General features: G+C 44.2%; 2 protein-coding genes across 4 annotated transcripts in view; both read left to right on the top strand.

The window, feature by feature from the left end:
* lpcat3 (lysophosphatidylcholine acyltransferase 3) overlaps positions 1 to 7,019 on the top strand; it is a 25,699-nt gene extending 18,680 nt beyond the window's left edge. The window contains 4 exon segments of the mRNA XM_036595305.1: positions 314 to 461; positions 1,654 to 1,809; positions 4,122 to 4,249; positions 4,603 to 7,019. Coding sequence (XP_036451198.1) covers positions 314 to 461; positions 1,654 to 1,809; positions 4,122 to 4,241 — 424 coding nt within the window. The 3' untranslated portion in view covers positions 4,242 to 4,249; positions 4,603 to 7,019.
* Positions 7,020 to 9,726: 2,707 nt separating this feature from the next.
* The window catches only part of clstn3 (calsyntenin 3), a 51,219-nt gene continuing 45,027 nt past the window's right edge, over positions 9,727 to 15,918 (top strand). The window contains exons 1-3 of one of the 3 annotated variants that reach the window (XM_036595286.1): positions 9,727 to 9,935; positions 10,099 to 10,100; positions 11,956 to 12,022. In XM_036595286.1, the coding sequence (XP_036451179.1) occupies positions 11,956 to 12,022 (67 nt within the window). In that variant the 5' untranslated portion in view covers positions 9,727 to 9,935; positions 10,099 to 10,100. The remainder of the gene's footprint in view (positions 9,936 to 10,098; positions 10,101 to 11,955; positions 12,023 to 15,918) is intronic. The other 2 variants (XM_036595294.1, XM_036595277.1) reach the window with 2 other exon arrangements.

Raw genomic sequence — 15,918 nt, 5'->3', positions numbered from 1 at the left:
TCTCTTTCACTCCTGTCTTCTTGTCTCTCTCTTATCCTCAGTTTTCTTTCTCTCTCTCTCTTTCTGTCTCTCTGTCTCCCTCTCTCTCTCGTTCTCTCTCTGTCTGTCTCTCTCTCTCTCTGTCTCTCTCTCTCTCTGTCTGTCTGTCTCTCTCTCTGTCTGTCTCTCTCAAGTTCAAGTTCAAGTCTGCCTTTATTGACATGACAAATGTACATTTGTATTGTCAAAGTACAACAAAAATAATCTATATGTCTCTCTCTCTCTCTGTGCTCTGTCTCTCTCTCTGTCTCTCTCTCTCTCTCTCTGTCTGCAGGCACATCTTTAAGAGGCTGAAGTTCCTGGGTAATAAGATGGTGTCTCAGATGGCGACGCTGCTGTTCCTGGCGATCTGGCACGGCCTGCACTCGGGCTACATCCTCTGCTTCTCCATGGAGTTCATCATCGTTTACGTGGAGCGGCAGGTGAGGCGCTGACGGAGCTCTGCGGCAGAGCGGAAACGGTTTATACGCTTAACCAGCTGTTGTTGTTGATCAGATAAAGGTAGATTCAGATCTACAGCAGCCTTTTATCAGACCTGCTCTGCACAGCCTTCTGTTCTCGCTGATCCAGATCTAATCGCGCTCATCGCTCGGTTAAAAACAGTCTTCCTGAGCTGAGAGGAGGAAACTCTGAACAGTGTCTGCTCACACTGTGGCCCCAGCGCTTCCTCTGAAATCAGGGGTGTTCATTCGTAGGTGAGCTCGTCTCGCCCCAGTTGCTGCAGCTACAACCGTGGAACGTGAAACTTATTACACCGATCAGGCATAACATTGATTCTACGCTCATTGTCCATTTTATCAGCTCCACTTACTATATAGGTGCACTTTGTAGTTCTACAGTTACAGACTGTAGTCCATCTGTTTCTCTGCATACTTTGTTAGCCCCCTTTTACCCTGTTCTTCAGTGGTCAGGACCCCCATGGACCCTCACAGAGCAGGTACTATTTGGGTGGTGGATCATTCTCAGCACTGCAGTAACACTGATGTGGTGGTGGTGTGTTAGTGTGTGTTGCGCTGGTGCGAGTGGATCTGACACAGCAGTGCTGCTGGAGTTTTTAAACCCTGTGTCCACTGACTGTCCACTCTATTGGACACTCCTACCTGGTCAGTCCACTTTGTAGATGTAAAGTCAGAGACGATAGCTCATCTGCTGCTGCACAGTTTGTGCTGGTCATCCTCTACTCCCTCATCAGTGGTCACAGGACGCTGCCCACAGGACGCTGTCGGCTGGATATTTTTGGTTGGTGGACTATTCTCAGTCCAGCAGTGACACTGAGGTGTTTAAAAACTCCAGCAGCACTGCTGTGTCTGATCCACTCAGACCAGCGCAACACACACTAACACACCACCACCACGTCAGTGTTACTGCAGTGCTGAGAATGATCCACCACCCAAATAGTACCTGCTCTGTGAGGGTCCATGGGGGTCCTGACCACTGAAGAACAGGGTATAAAAACTGACAAAAGTGTGGATGAAATTCCAGCGTCCAGATGGCTGTGCGACACACTTTCATCCAAACAAGTCTTGGCTGATCGACTACATTTGATATAATGACAATATGTTGTGATTAAGATTAATGTCTTGCATTAATAATGTACCTGTTCTCCTCCCTCAGGCCCAGGCGCTGGTGAAGGACAGTCCCTCACTGACGGCCATCGCAAACGGCCCCTTCTATCCCCTCGTTTACGTGGTCCAGCAGTTCATCCACTGGCTCTTCATGGGCTATCCACTAGTGCCCTTCTGCCTGTTCACTTATGACAAGTGGCTCAAGGTGGGTCGCACTCAGTTTTAAACCTCTGAGTACTATTTTGAACCCTGCTCTGTCTCTCAGCTCGGCGTTAATGTGGTGTAAGACAACTGAACCTATTTTAAGGCCCAGTCCCATTTCTTATTTTTACACCTACCCCTTGTTTTCGAGTGTCTCCTTGCCCCTTAGAACTGAGTAACAAGTTGTAGTGGTTGAAATCTTCCCTATGAAATGGAACAAACCTCAAATAAAAAGAGCATCACTTCATTAACAGCTACCAGCGCTGCTCTGTAGGCGACCCTGCCAGTCTGCAGTGACAGCAGAGGAGGGTAAAGTTCAGCTCCTCACTGCTGGGCTTTAGTTACATTTAGGGCATCATATGCCTTCAAACAGGGGGGCAATTATTTATTATCACCACCCCTAATTCTTCAGTGATATGAAGCTGAAGTCAGATATTTGCCAGGTTCTTGTTCAAATTTTCCCGTTCCACCTTAAATGGTGCAGCAGTTCTGATGCTGTTGTGACGCCTGAGGCACCAGAATGTTACTGCTGCACGATTTAAGGTGGAACAGGGAAAATTAGCTAGCTAGCGAGACGTCAGCATAGTTCTGGGATCACTTGTGCAGCCGTCTTGCTGTTTTCCGTTTGGAGTGTGCCTCTTAAAAACCCTGTAGCCCTAACACTGCGCCCTACCCCTCTATCTCAACAAAATCGGGACACCCTACCCCTAGACGTGAACACGCAAAACTGAGGGCTAAGGGCTCAGGGACAAGGGCCTATACCCTCTTGTTCTGAGATGTTTACCTCAAACTAACATTGTTAGTTTAATTTAAATGACTAAAATGGCTGAAAGTTCGCGCTGTTGCGAGTGATCGGCTTGACTACTTCTCCCTCCCCATCTAGCAGAGGTGCACCAATAAACAGATTTCACAGTTTTTTCTGACTGTTTGATTCCCTATTTGATTGCAGTGTGAACTTGTTTTGAAATACTGTTATTTGCTGGTATCAGCCACAACAAGACATCAATTATTGGCTACTGTTAGCGGCCTAGAAATTCTCTGTTGCCCCAAGACTGCCAATTGGCCCAAATTCTGCATTGGCCAAGGAGCTCCATGTTGCTCTAGAACAGGGGTCGCAACCCAAATGTTAAGAAGAGCCATTTTGTCCTTTCAGCAAAAATCAAACCACCTTCGGAGCCACAGCATTTAATGTCCATTTTATTATCTTGGCTGTAAATATGTCTCAGTATGTGCTGATGTACTAATATAGGCTAAAAAATATAATATAAACAAAAACACAGACTTACTTTGCTCTGCTTTAAGCTTTAGCTCAGCTATAGCTGCTTTTCTCGCATCTCTGGCAGGAAACTTCCGCAAAAGTGGAATAGCTTCTTGTAAAATGTCTCTCAGCGTTTGATTTTTTTTATGAGGCTGAAGTCGCTTCTCATTCGGATTTTCCCGTTACACCTTAAATGGTGCTGCACCATTCGTTACCTACTAGCTAGGCAAGATTCTTGTCTGTGTTGCTATGGTGACAGTCTGTCTGCGCGCCAGTCTTCAGTGTTACAGGGTGAATTAGCAGCTCTACATTAACTCCAGAGTTTAAGACCATTTAGTGCTAAAACTGTGTTGAACGATCAGCAGAGCTTTATTTTACTGTAAAGGAGGATTATTTTATTACCTACCAATCAAATTCTGCTGTGGAGCCACAACAGGACAGTACAAGATGCCGACTCCTGGTCTAAAACTTCCATATTGACCCTGCAATTCCATTCTGGTCTAGGAATTCCATATTAACCCAGGAACTTCATATTGGCCCAGAAATTCAGTACTGGCCCAGGAATTCCATATTGACCCAGAAATTCCATACTGGCCCAAGAATTCCATATTGACCCAAAAATTCCATACTGAATTCCATATTGACCCAGAATTTCCATATTGGCCCAAGAATTCCATATTGACCCAAAAATTCCATACTGAATTCCATATTGACCCAGAATTTCCATATTGTCCCAAGAATTCCATGTTGACCCAAAAATTCCATACTGAATTCCATATTGGCCCAGAAATTCAGTACTGGCCCAAGAATTCCATATTGGCCCAGAAATTTCATGCTGGCTCAAGAATTCCATATTGACCCAGAATTTCCATATTGGCCCAAAAATTCCATACTGAATTCCATATTGACCCAGAAATTCCAAACCCTGCCATGTATTTCGAGGGCTGAGAGTAGAATGCACTGATTGATGTATCATGGTGTTTCTTGTCAGAATTGTGCTTTCTATTTAGTTTTTTTGTTTTTGACACATTTTTCGTCTTGTCGTTTTTCTTTTCCAGGTTTATTCTTCAGTGTATTTCTGTGGTCACCTCTTTTTCTTCGCTGCCATTCTTATCCTACCTTACCTCCGGAAGGCACTGGTGCCACGGAAAGCAAAGAGCGACAAAAAGGAGAACTAAAAAATTGGGTAAATGCAGTGTTTTACTTCTTCTTTCCTGTCTTTTGTCGCCTCTCTTTCCCTCTGCGTCATTATTTGTGCACGTTGAGTTTAATTTCTTGTTCTTCGGCCACAGCGAGCGCTGATCAGGCGTTGGCCTGTGTGGGCTGTTCGTTTTCTTTCTCTCCGTTTCTTTTTCTGTGCTGTGATTAATTAGAGTTATTTTCACTCTCCAGCCGTCTCGTTGTCATATCTGGCGTCATACTGCGTCATGTAGTTGGCTGGACGGGAGTCAAGACGCTGCGCTAATCCTCTATAACGTCTCTCTCTCTCTCTCTCTCTCTCTCTCTCTCTCTCTCTCTCCTCTCTCTCTCTCTGTGCAGGTTTTCTCTCTCTCTGTGTCTCCTGAAGCTGACTGAAGGGAACTGTGACTTTTACAGAGCAACTCATCTGGAAAATATTTTAAGGCCTTTAATAATATATATTATAAATATATATATACATACGTACATAAGTCTGTATAAAATTCTTTTTGTTTTTGTTTTTTCTTTGTGACAAGGCGTTATTTTTGGGAGAGGGGTTTAAAGGACTGAATGAAAAGATGATAATACTACAGAATCACAAGTTGATTAGTTTTACTTCTTTTGTTAAATGAGACGATTTCGGAGGCATTTGGGTCAGTGATGCGTGGGAGAAGTGTGAAGGCTGAGCGTTGTTGTGGACGACCGCAGCCACAAAGAAGATGCACCCCAGCGCTCCGATTAGGAGCTGTAGACGTACGTGAATAATCGACCGGTCAGGAGGATGTCCCAGGACGGACCGAAAACAAAGCAACGTATGAGATGGTGTGCGACATACGGTCAGTGCTGTTGACCGAAGAGACTGCTGCTTTGGAATTGACCGATCCGTGCTCCCACCACAAATACATTCCTTCATAGCAACTGTTGCCTGGTTCGACAAGCTTTACAGAACGTTGGCCAAAATGTTTGATTGAAACCGCAGCATAGTTTTTATCAAAATATGTAATTTTATACGGACTTTTCTGCTGTACTAACTTACATTACATCCATGTGCTAACGACAGGCTTGTTGTCCGTCAGTGTTGACGAGCGCTCCAGCGCCCCCTACTGTCAGCTCTGCCTTCACTAAGCATTGCAAGAATTGCACTAGAAGGTACTATTTATTTTAAATGACTTTTATTTTGTATGTGTGTGTTAGGATATATTAAACACAACTGATCAATTGGTTGCTAGCTAGCTAAGCCTACATCCGTAGCATGAAAGAGGGATTTTCCATCATCATCATCATCATCATCATCTTCCTCTTAATTTTTCATATGTACTGACATGCATACAGAAACCATGACAGGGCTTAGATTGCTTATATTTATCAGTATATAACTGTCGATAATAGCCATGAAATCCATAAGTAGAACCGATTGCTGCAATCTGAAACTCCAGTCCTGGTTTTAGTTCATTTAAATGCACAGTAGAGCGTTGTCCTTTGATTAAAACAGTATTTTTTATTCGTAGTACTAATTTAATATTGGCCCTTTTTTTACAGATGAAAAGCAGATGTGATTTTTAATGCACTGAAACTTTTGCTCCACTGCTCACTTTTGTTAAACACTTGTGATGAAGTGGAAGAAAAGATTAGTAATAGCAACAAAATGATTATTTATCTTCTAGCCAGTGTGAATAAGAGACGCTGTGTAACTGCCCATTCTGCTAAAGTTCACCACTGACCTCTTTTCCACTGTTAATGGTTCTCAGGGCCGTACTGTGCTGTTCAAACCGGTAGTAGGGCGTTTGGATGCTAGCGTTAGCATCAGCTGGCTAGCATTAGCCTAGATAGGAGGGTGCAGACCCACACACAATGGAACAGGTTTAATCTCTGCTGTCTTTCTCTCAAACGCCAGCCGATCGGCTTCAGCTCCTCAGATTTGAGACCCCTGAACTTGCTTCAGCGTTCTGTCAGAACCTGTTCTGTGGTGAGAAGCAACATGCTAGCTAAGCTAATGCTAATCAGCACCTCTCTTCTAGTTATCAGCGCTGTTTAGTTGGTGGTTTGACATTTAGTGCGGATTGAAAATCGCGCACTACCTTCATTTTATCGTCGACCGTTTAAGCGCTAATGTGAAGACAGCTTTAGCGTTAGCAACGTTTTCAAACCTTTTGTTTTGACTTGTTTGTTGGTGTGAAAGGAGATTAAGGCTTTGTTGTCCCCATCTGGCGCAAATGGGAACTGTCCTAGATATGCAGAATATTGGCGTAAAAATGGCTTCAAATAATGAAAATGTTAAGATTCATCAATAAGTTTCTCCTAATTTATCGAGGTTTAAAAATTGCATATCATTCCAGCTCTAGTGACCGTATGTAGCCTCCAGTAGCGACATCAAGCTACTTGATGACGCCGACGGAGTGAGACGAACAGAGGCAGAAATCTTTGCATATCGTCGCCGTCAGATTAAAACGTCGTATCTCCAAAAACAACTTTTTACGTAAAGTCATTTTTTTACTCTTTTTGTTGGTCCATTTGTCGTGAAATTGGCATGATGTAAATAAAATAAAAATAATATAAAAATAAAAATAAAATAAAAATAATAAATAAAAATAAATATAGAAAAGGACAAAAATGAAGGTTTAAGGTTTTGAGCTTGTAGCTGTGAGCTGTGGTGTCTCGTTACGTTGAACAGGACTTTTGCTAAAAGCTTTTGTTCTGTAAAGCTTGTCCAACCTCACAATAACAGCTGTGAAAGAAAGTATTTGTGGGCGGAGCTTGGATCAGTAACTTAGTTCATTTTTTGTTATTTGAAATGTATTATTTTATTTAATTTGAAATTTACTTTTTTTCTGACCTGCAGCCAGTGCTCAGATTCAAACAAGACACTGTAATGTAACACACACACACACACACACACACACACACAGTGCAGTGAAACAAGATATTCTCAGATATGCCTTTCAGTGTAAATGAATGTTAATTCTTCTTTTTTTTCTGATCTGATTTTTCGCAGTGGAAATATTTTAGCGATCAATTTTAGAATGGGTTGTTTGGAATTTTGGTAATTTTTGTAGCTTTTTTCAACAACCAGGAATGTCTGACTTTTTCACTTGGATACTTTTGTCTAAACTGGAACACAAGCAAAAAAAAAAACAAAGAAGGAAGAATACAAACCCAGGAAAGGTTTACAACACTATACTTGCCAAAATGGTCTTTTTCTGTTTTTTGTAAGAAATGAAATCGTGCTTTCTCGGCACCTAGTCTCGCGTAGGCTGACGTGGTCCTGTAACGAGAATACAACTCAAACTTTTGGTGCTGGTTTGCGCCACAGACAAGGGTGCGGCCCCCTCTAACCTCTGCCCCCCAAACCCCATCCAGTCCACATGCTTAATTGGAGTATATTGGGGGACTTTTCAGCCGTGCTAACTTACATTACATCTGTGTGCTAACGACAGGCTTGTTGTCTGTCAGACAGTGGCTGTGTCCCAATTCAGGGGCTGCATCCTTCGAAGGAGGTGGTCTACGAAGGCTGCGTAGACCTGCGAAGGCTAAACCGATCATTAGCTGCTCAGTTTAATCCCAATACCTAAATTTGAAAGTGTTTCCTTAGCCGCCGTTTACTCCTCTGCTGATGCTGTCGTGGTCTCGAATCCTCGCCGGCGCGCAGTGAACCTCGAGATATGTTGGCTGGCGAAGGATCCACTCGTTGGAAAAGAAGGACACGTTTCTCAGCCGCTTATGAAGGAGGCTTCGAAATAGGACAGCCTAGTCGCGCTGCTGTGACGCAATCGGCCTTCAAATGCAGCCTCCAAAGGATGCAGCCCCTAAATTGGGACACAGCTAGTGTTGACGAGCGCTCCAGCGCCCCCTACTGTCAGCTCTGCCTTCACTAATCCTTACATTGCTGTAGAAGTTTCACACTCAAGTTTGTTCCCACCCTAATACATCTACACATTTAGTCCATAATATTTCTCAGACGTTCTCGGTATGAGATCACGCCGGGCGGCGCGACACTACTTGGCCTCATGCGGGTCAGCCTGCAGCGACGGATCTGTTCTTTTTTCTGCCCTCAGCACTGCCACAGCGTGAAGACTGAGAGGGACTCACTGTAGCGTCGGAATGATCTGAGTAACCTTTCTACCTTTCGCTGATGTGAAGTAATTGTTGTTGGAGAGACTAATTCTGCCTTACTGTTACCAAATGTACAAAGAAGAAAATGATTTTAAATGACACTTCTTTTTGTAAAGTTCATTAAAAAATGCTGGATTTGATCAAACTCGGGCTGGACGCTGTTTCTTTCCGTTTCTTTTTTTTTCTTGTGGCCTGCTTTGGCCTGTCTGGCCTACTGTATGAAGGAGCCGGCATGACGTCATTATGCAGTCTGGACTTATGGGCAGGAGAGATGAAGGGAGGGAGGGAGAGAGGGAGGGAGAAAGAGGAGGAGGGAGCATCTTTACACTGTCGGTCATGGTGAGGAGTGGAAGTGTGATTTAATATTGTGGTCTGAGGACGAGACACTAACGTCCACTCTGAGTACAGAGACTGGAGTAAATAAACCAGAGAGAGAAAGAATATGAGAAGGAAGAGAACAGAGGAGAGAGAAACGGAGAAGAGTGGGATATATGAAGAAAGAGGAGGAGAGAGAAGAGATGGAGTGAAAGAGAAGAGAGAGATGGAGAAAGAGGAGAGAGAGATGGAGAAAGGTAAAGAGAAAAAGGAGAGAGAAGAGGAAGAGATGGAGAAAGGGAAAGATGAAGAAAGGTGAAGAGAAGAGGGGGAGAGATGGAGAAAGGTAAAGAGAGGAGATGGAGAAAAAGAAAAAGATGAAGGGTAAATGGGGAGATGGAGAAAAAGAAAAAGGAGAGATGGAGAAAAGTGAAGAGAGCGAAGAGGGAGAGAAGATGAAGAGGGAGGGATGGAGAAAGGTAAAGAGAAGAGAGGGAGATGGAGAAAAGTGAAGAGAAATGAGGGAGAGATGGAGAAAGGTGAAGAGAAGAGAGGGAGAGATGGAGAGAGATAAAGAGAAGAGATGGAGAAAGAGGGGAAGAGAAGAGAGGGAGAGATGGAGAAAGAGGTAAAGAGAGAAGAGGGAGAGATGGAGAAAGGGGAAGAGGGAGAGAGAGAAAGGTAAAGAAAAGAGGGAGAGATGGAGAAAGGGGAAGAGAGGGAGAGAGAAAAAGGTAAAGAAGAGAGGGAGAGATGGAGAAAGAGGTAACGAGAGAAGAGAGGGAGAGAGAGAGAAAGAGGTTAAGAGAGGGAGAGATGGAGTCGGAGGTAACGACAGAAGAGAGGGAGAGAGAGATGGAGAAAGAGGTGAAGAGAGAGAGCACTGACACGTTAAGGTTACATATCCGTCGATGTGTCGATCAATGGCTCCCAACAGAGAGAGAGAGAGAGAGAGAGAGAGAGAGAGAGACGCAGTGTGGGCGGTTTAAGAATCGCATGGAGAGGGAGGGGCAGTGAAACAGGGGCAGCGCCTCCATCTCTCTCTCCATCACTCTCTCTCTCTCTCTTTCTCTCTCTCTCTCTCTCTCTCTCTCCAGCATCTCTCCTGCAGCTCGAATTTTCCACAGAGCTGACCGAAGGCCCGGTGCTGCAGCTCCTCTCCTCCTCCTCCTCCTCCTCTTCCTCCCTGTATGTGTGAGTGCGTGTGTGAGAGTGTATTCCGGATGCAGTGAGGGTCCTGCAGGCTGCCAGCCCCCCAAAAACTCAAGGTAACGTTGGTTTTCTTTTCCACACGCCATTTCCATCCATTTTGGGTGCCGTTTTTGTCGACAAATCGGCGACCGCGTGTCCGCAGATGGCTTAAAATCCATTGATTTCACATTCGCCAGAGCGTCTTATTGGAATTTTTCCGTTCCACCTTAAATGGTGCAGCAGTTACATTGTGGCGCCACAGGCGCCACAATGTAACTGCTGCACCATTTAAGGTGGAACGGAAAATTCCAACGAGACGCTGGCGAATATGAAAACAACTTAAGCCTCGTTTCAGATCCTAGTAGTAGTGACCGTAGAGGCTGCGTTGTGAAAAAGAAAACGCGCCCTTCTCAGGTGCCAGTCATGTTTTCCTTTAATTGGAAAACGCACCCGTTTTGCGCACCGCACGTCGACGCAGGGCGCAGAAAAAAGGCCACATGGGGAGGAAAAAAACGCCAAGGCATCGTATTTACGTCGGCTGGTGAGCTGGTGAGCTGCTAGGCTCCCTGCCCGCGGCCAGACTGGCGATGGTGCACGTTCACCTGGACAGAGGAGACTCAGTCTGCTAAAGCAGCAAATGACTGCAGGTCGTCCTTGCGCTGTCCATCCTGCCTGTGGTGGTGAAATATGGCCAGCAGTTGGGACCAGAGGGCCTTGCAGTGGGGGCAGGCAAGCAGCTGTGATAGCTCCTTATATATAGGAGGAGGGGTGGGTAAGATTGAGGTGGTTGGGGGTGCGTTTGAGGTGGATTGGGCTGGTTTGGGGCAGATTGGCCTGCCCAGTTCAAGTAGTTAAGCTGCTTGACCAGCATAAGCAATGTTTTTCTTGCTATGTTTAGCTGGTTTACCAGCTTCATCAAGCTTATCGCCCTTGTCCAGATTGATGACCAGACCGTCAACCATCATAGACCACCAAGAATCTAGATAATCAGACCACCTGAAGCCAGCCTGGACCAGCTAGCTGGTTTTAGCTGGATTTTTCAGCAAGGTTGGGGTGGGTTTGTTGAATTTAGCTTGGGTTTGGGTGGGTTTGAATACAGGTGAGTTTTAGGTGGTTTGGGTTGGATTGGGTGGGTTTGACATGGATTTTGTTGGATTATAGGTGGTTGGGGGTGGGTTTAGGTTGGATTTCTTTGATTTGAGGTAGATTTGGTTGGGATTTGAGTGGTGAGGGTGGGTTTGGTTATGATTGGGTTGGATTTGAGTTGGTTGGGTAAGATTTGGGTAGGGCTGAGGTGGATTGGGTTGGACTGGTTAGGTTTGAGATGGATAGGATTGTATTGGGTGGGTTTATAGTGGTTTAGGTTAGATTGGATGGGTTTGGGTTCAGGTTGGATTTGGGTGGTTAGAAAGGGTTTGGGTTGGATTTGGGTAAGTTTGATGTGGATGGGGTTGGATTGGGTGGGTTTGAGGTGCATAAGGTTGGCCCGAGTAGTTATGACATAGATTGTGTTGGATTTTGGGTGGTTTTGGGTTTGATTTAGGTGGGATTGAGGTGGATTGGGTGGTTTCGGTAGGTTAAGTTTGGGTTTGGGTTGGATTTGGGTGGTCAGAGAGGGTTTGCGTTGGGTTGGATTTGGGTAAATTTGATGTGGATGGGGTTGGATTGGGTGGGTTTGAGGTAGTAATGACATGGATTGTGTTGGATTTTGGGTTCGATTTAGGTGGGATTAAGGTGGATTGGGTAGTTTTGGTGGGTTAAGCTTTGATTTGAGCGGTTCTGGGTGCATTTGAGGTGGGTCGGCGTGTGTGTCGGGTGGGATTGGGAGGTTCGGTAAGGTTTGGTCTGGGTTTTAATCAACCACTGCCTTAGTAATTGAATGCTAATAAAATGCACGTTTAATGAGGACGAGCCCCCTGGTGTGTGATGCCGGCGCAGATCCGTGTGGCTCTCTGGTATTTGCACTCCTCCGTCTCCATGCTCTGTCTATCCTCATGTCTTATCTTTCACTGCTCAATGTCAGTTTAATGCATGTGTTCTTCCCCTCCTCCCTTTCTCCCTCTCTCCCTTCTGCCTTCTCCCTTCCTTCTCCCTCAGATGGCCAGAATGAGTTTGCTCTCCTTTCTCCTCTTTTGCTTGACTTCCGTTGCTCATGGCAACAAAGGTCAGTTGTCTCCCGTCCTTCTGCGTGCTGGTTTGTGAGCGGTGTGATGGTGACCACTGTAAGAGAGGATGAGAGCACGGTCTGCGGCAGAGCAAAAAAAAACCAAAAAAAACACCTATAGCGTCTTTCTTTTTCAGCCTGTGACCCTCGACCCTTGATATGATCGTATTCAGTAGCATGTTAGCATGTTGTCATGTTTCCTGCTGGGCGTATGTAACGTTAGCATGTGCTCTGATGCTGGAGGTATCAATACGGTGAGCACTGTGATCAAGATAATGAACAGGCCAGGGTTTCTGCAGTGTAGGCATTGTTTAGCTGTGGACAGAAAAGCTGAGAAAGAGAAAAGTGGATGAGGAGAGGGCGACAGAGAGAGAACAGGATGTACTGAGGAGGAGAGCGAGAGTTGGCGCAAAAGGAGTCACATTAAAGGAATAGAGGAGCGAAAAATCTCATTTTTTGCAGAATTTCTCTGCCTTACCACAGATGCACTCGGCCAAGACATGTTTGGTGTTTGGTTCTTTAGTTGTGCACTGGGGCTACGAGGCTAATGTAGCTAACAGTTATGAAAGTACTGCACCAGTTAGCATGCTGCTAACTGAGGGAAAAATCAAACTTAGACAGTTTTTCTCTTACCCCAGGTATAGCTGACCAGCCAAGCCGTCTAGTGTCTGAATATTGCTTCCTTAGTTATAAACTGAGCTAACGTGGCTAACAAATCAATAGTCACCCAAATCTTTTCTGTAAGTACATCGTCAAAACCTCTCACAATGCGTTCGAACAGCATCCCTCATCTTCGATAAGCTCACACAGACTTGTCAGTGTGGTCTTAGACACAGTATAACATACTGTGAGCTATAAAAATGAACAAAACTTCGATGTTTTGAGGACTCTGGCTTCCCTTTGTGCATGTGTGGTTCATGTAAACGTATGGATGCTAGATTATGTTTCAGATTTTCTTTTGTTTCTTTTTATAAAAATATACCTTCAGTATGAAAATTGAAGATTATTCAAGGTTATTAATAAAATTACACAGTAGGAATCACTAAGATGCTCTAGTGTCCATATGGACAGCAGTCAAATATTGACCCAACATCTATCGTTGACTGTGTTGTACGTTTTTGTGGCTCACAGCAAGTCATACTGTGTCATCAACAAGACTGCGGCATCTTAATGAAGCCCTGGATGTGGTAAGAGTGGGTTTAGATGTTTTAGGGATGTATTTATAGAAGAGGTTCAGTAACGATTGATTTCTAGTGTTTGTAGCCTTGTAGCTGCAGTGCTAAACTAAAGAAGCACAATTTGGACACCAAACATGTCTTGGCTGATCAGCTACATCCGAGGTAAATGCATCAATGTGCGAATTTGCTCTTTTCGACACACCATTCTATTAATCTCTAAGGCCCTGTTAACATGCATTCCTGGTGATCTGATCATAAGTGGACAGCGGTAAGTACAGGTGTGAACAGGGGTGCATTGCATCTTGGAGACACCTTGTGATCTGATCACAAAAACCACTTTGGAGATGGTCAGGGACGCATGTGACCGCATAACATTTGTAATGTGAATGCTAAATGTCTCAATGCGTCTTTGACAACGTCTAAGGACCATCTTAATTAGCTGCGTCATGACAGCAGAGACGAAAGCAGCTGCGTAGCTTCATTTTTCACCTCCTCTGCTATTGTTTACAATCATGTTAGTGGTTCACATGGCCAAAAATCCTGTTTACACCTTGTTTATGTGTGTTGAGTATCAGGATTATATCTGGTCCTGTCCAAGCCACATATAAATGCAAGTGTAAACGCAAACAAGACACGTTTAAAACAGATACAAATCCAATCACTGAGACCACTTCAGGAGGTGGACGGTGGGCAGTGTAAACCATCCGTCGACACATTCAACAACCAGAACCCCTCCCAGTACAACCGAAACTCCCTAATACAACTGAAACTCCCCCCATGCAGTACGTCAATGAGCATGCGATCCATGTCTGTGAGGAACATAGTCATGGAGGACACACATGGTTGGGGACTGGACGAAACGTAATGCTTAATAACAATATGGACAGACACAGCAACCATCTTTAGCGTAGCGTATCTTATCAGGATACAATCCAGATTCTGGACACATGAAATGACCAGGTGTAAACAGTGTCTAAACGTCTGAAACATTGCTTTCAATTACACGAACACGACTCGTGGTACATTTTTGTGTGACAACAAATAATAATAATAATAATAATAATGTTTATTTATGTAGCACCTTTCATACACTAAAAATGCAGTGCTTCACAAGGAAGAAGAGAAAAAAGTTAAAACCAAAATATGATAAATAAATAGCAGAAAATGGATATATTAACATATACAATTAAAAGCACAAGGTAAAAGTATAAATAAAAAGAAAAAAGACAATAAAAATGCAGAGAGAGACTGACGTAGTAAATGTGGGTGGTGCTCCCCCTCAAGTCACGATATCCGATCACTGGAGAGGCGTTTGAGATTTGTGGAAATGCCAGGTGTGAACAGCTACATGTCTCAGTGTCCACTTACGATCAGGTCACCCAAACGGGTGTTAATATCAAGGGGCCAAATAGAACTGCTTATGTGGTTTCTAACGCTGATGTACTGTTATCTATAAAAATGGACAGAAATTCTGCGATTCTGTGTTTATATACACGTCAAACTATTTCCAAAAAGGAAGTTTGGTTTTCCATGATAAGCCCTTTAAAATGCCCTTAAGCTCTACTGTACTTACATGTAAACGTTATAACAGTGGGCATACAGTTGATTATGAAGAAGGTGTAGTTGGGTGAGGGGTTGTGGGGGGGGTGGGTTGAGTGGCGGTGGGCTGCGACAGAGTTAGCGTGTCTGCCAGGGAGGACGAGAGGGGTGGAATCTCTCAATCTGTAATCCGGAGAGTAATCCACAAGCCTGATGCTCAGATTAATGCTACATTAGGAAGGGAGGGATGAGGGAGAGGAGAGAAAGAGAGATGGACGGCAAAAAAGACGAACTGTCCAGTTAAAATATGAGGTTGAAGTGGTCAGCGCTTACGGACGATAAATCTTGATGCTCTTCTGGAAGCGGAGAGCCAAAAACACGCCATAGATACGTACCGCATATCAAATCCCTGCCGTTTTGTTTGGTCTGTTATAGCAGTGCCGATTTGTAACTGGGCCATTTTCTACCTAATGGAGTTTGGTTTATTTTTGGCGGGAAGAATCTTAATTGTATAAAGTCACTTGTGTACATTGGCTTGGACTGAACTGTTTTTAAGGTGGGCTAGCCAGACTTAAAGCGATTTACACAATTTTCCCCTCACCCAAAATCTAGTCTGTCAGCCAGGACATGTTGGATGTGCTGGAGCTATGAGGCTAATGTAGCTAAGAGGTAATGGAAACTATTTAGCCCCTTGTTAGCATTGTGCAAACTGCAGATCTGAATCTTCACACATTCACCTCAAACTGTGATTAAATCATTTCAGATAGGCTTGGTTAAGTGCCGGTATTTGTTATGTTTCTTCCGAGGAGAACATGCAGGCTAACGCTTCAGAGATTTTACATTTTAACAGGGTTTTGTGACAGTTTTGCTTTCATTTGTGAGCATATATGATATTTTACACTTTGCTGTGACTAAACATGCACTCATTGCTAAGGACGTGTTGTTAAAGACCAGACAAAAAAGGCAGAGAAAGCGCAGCTTTATCGCTAACTAGCACTGATTAACGCTAACTAGTCGCTTACTATCGCTAACCACTCTTGCCGATGTTATCTAAGTCCAGAAACAGAGAAAATCTGTATTTTTTGAAAAATGACATATTGGCACGTCGTCCACTGAGGAGAAAATACCTTGTGTTGAAGATGAGTCTACATTACTATTCAACATTGTACCAGTTAGCTG

The sequence above is a fragment of the Colossoma macropomum genome, unplaced genomic scaffold (genome assembly GCF_904425465.1).
Source record: "Colossoma macropomum unplaced genomic scaffold, Colossoma_macropomum, whole genome shotgun sequence".
Classification (NCBI taxonomy): Eukaryota; Metazoa; Chordata; class Actinopteri; order Characiformes; family Serrasalmidae; genus Colossoma; species Colossoma macropomum.
The sequence above is the reverse complement of the archived record's forward strand: the minus strand, read 5'-3'. Positions and strand labels throughout refer to the sequence as shown.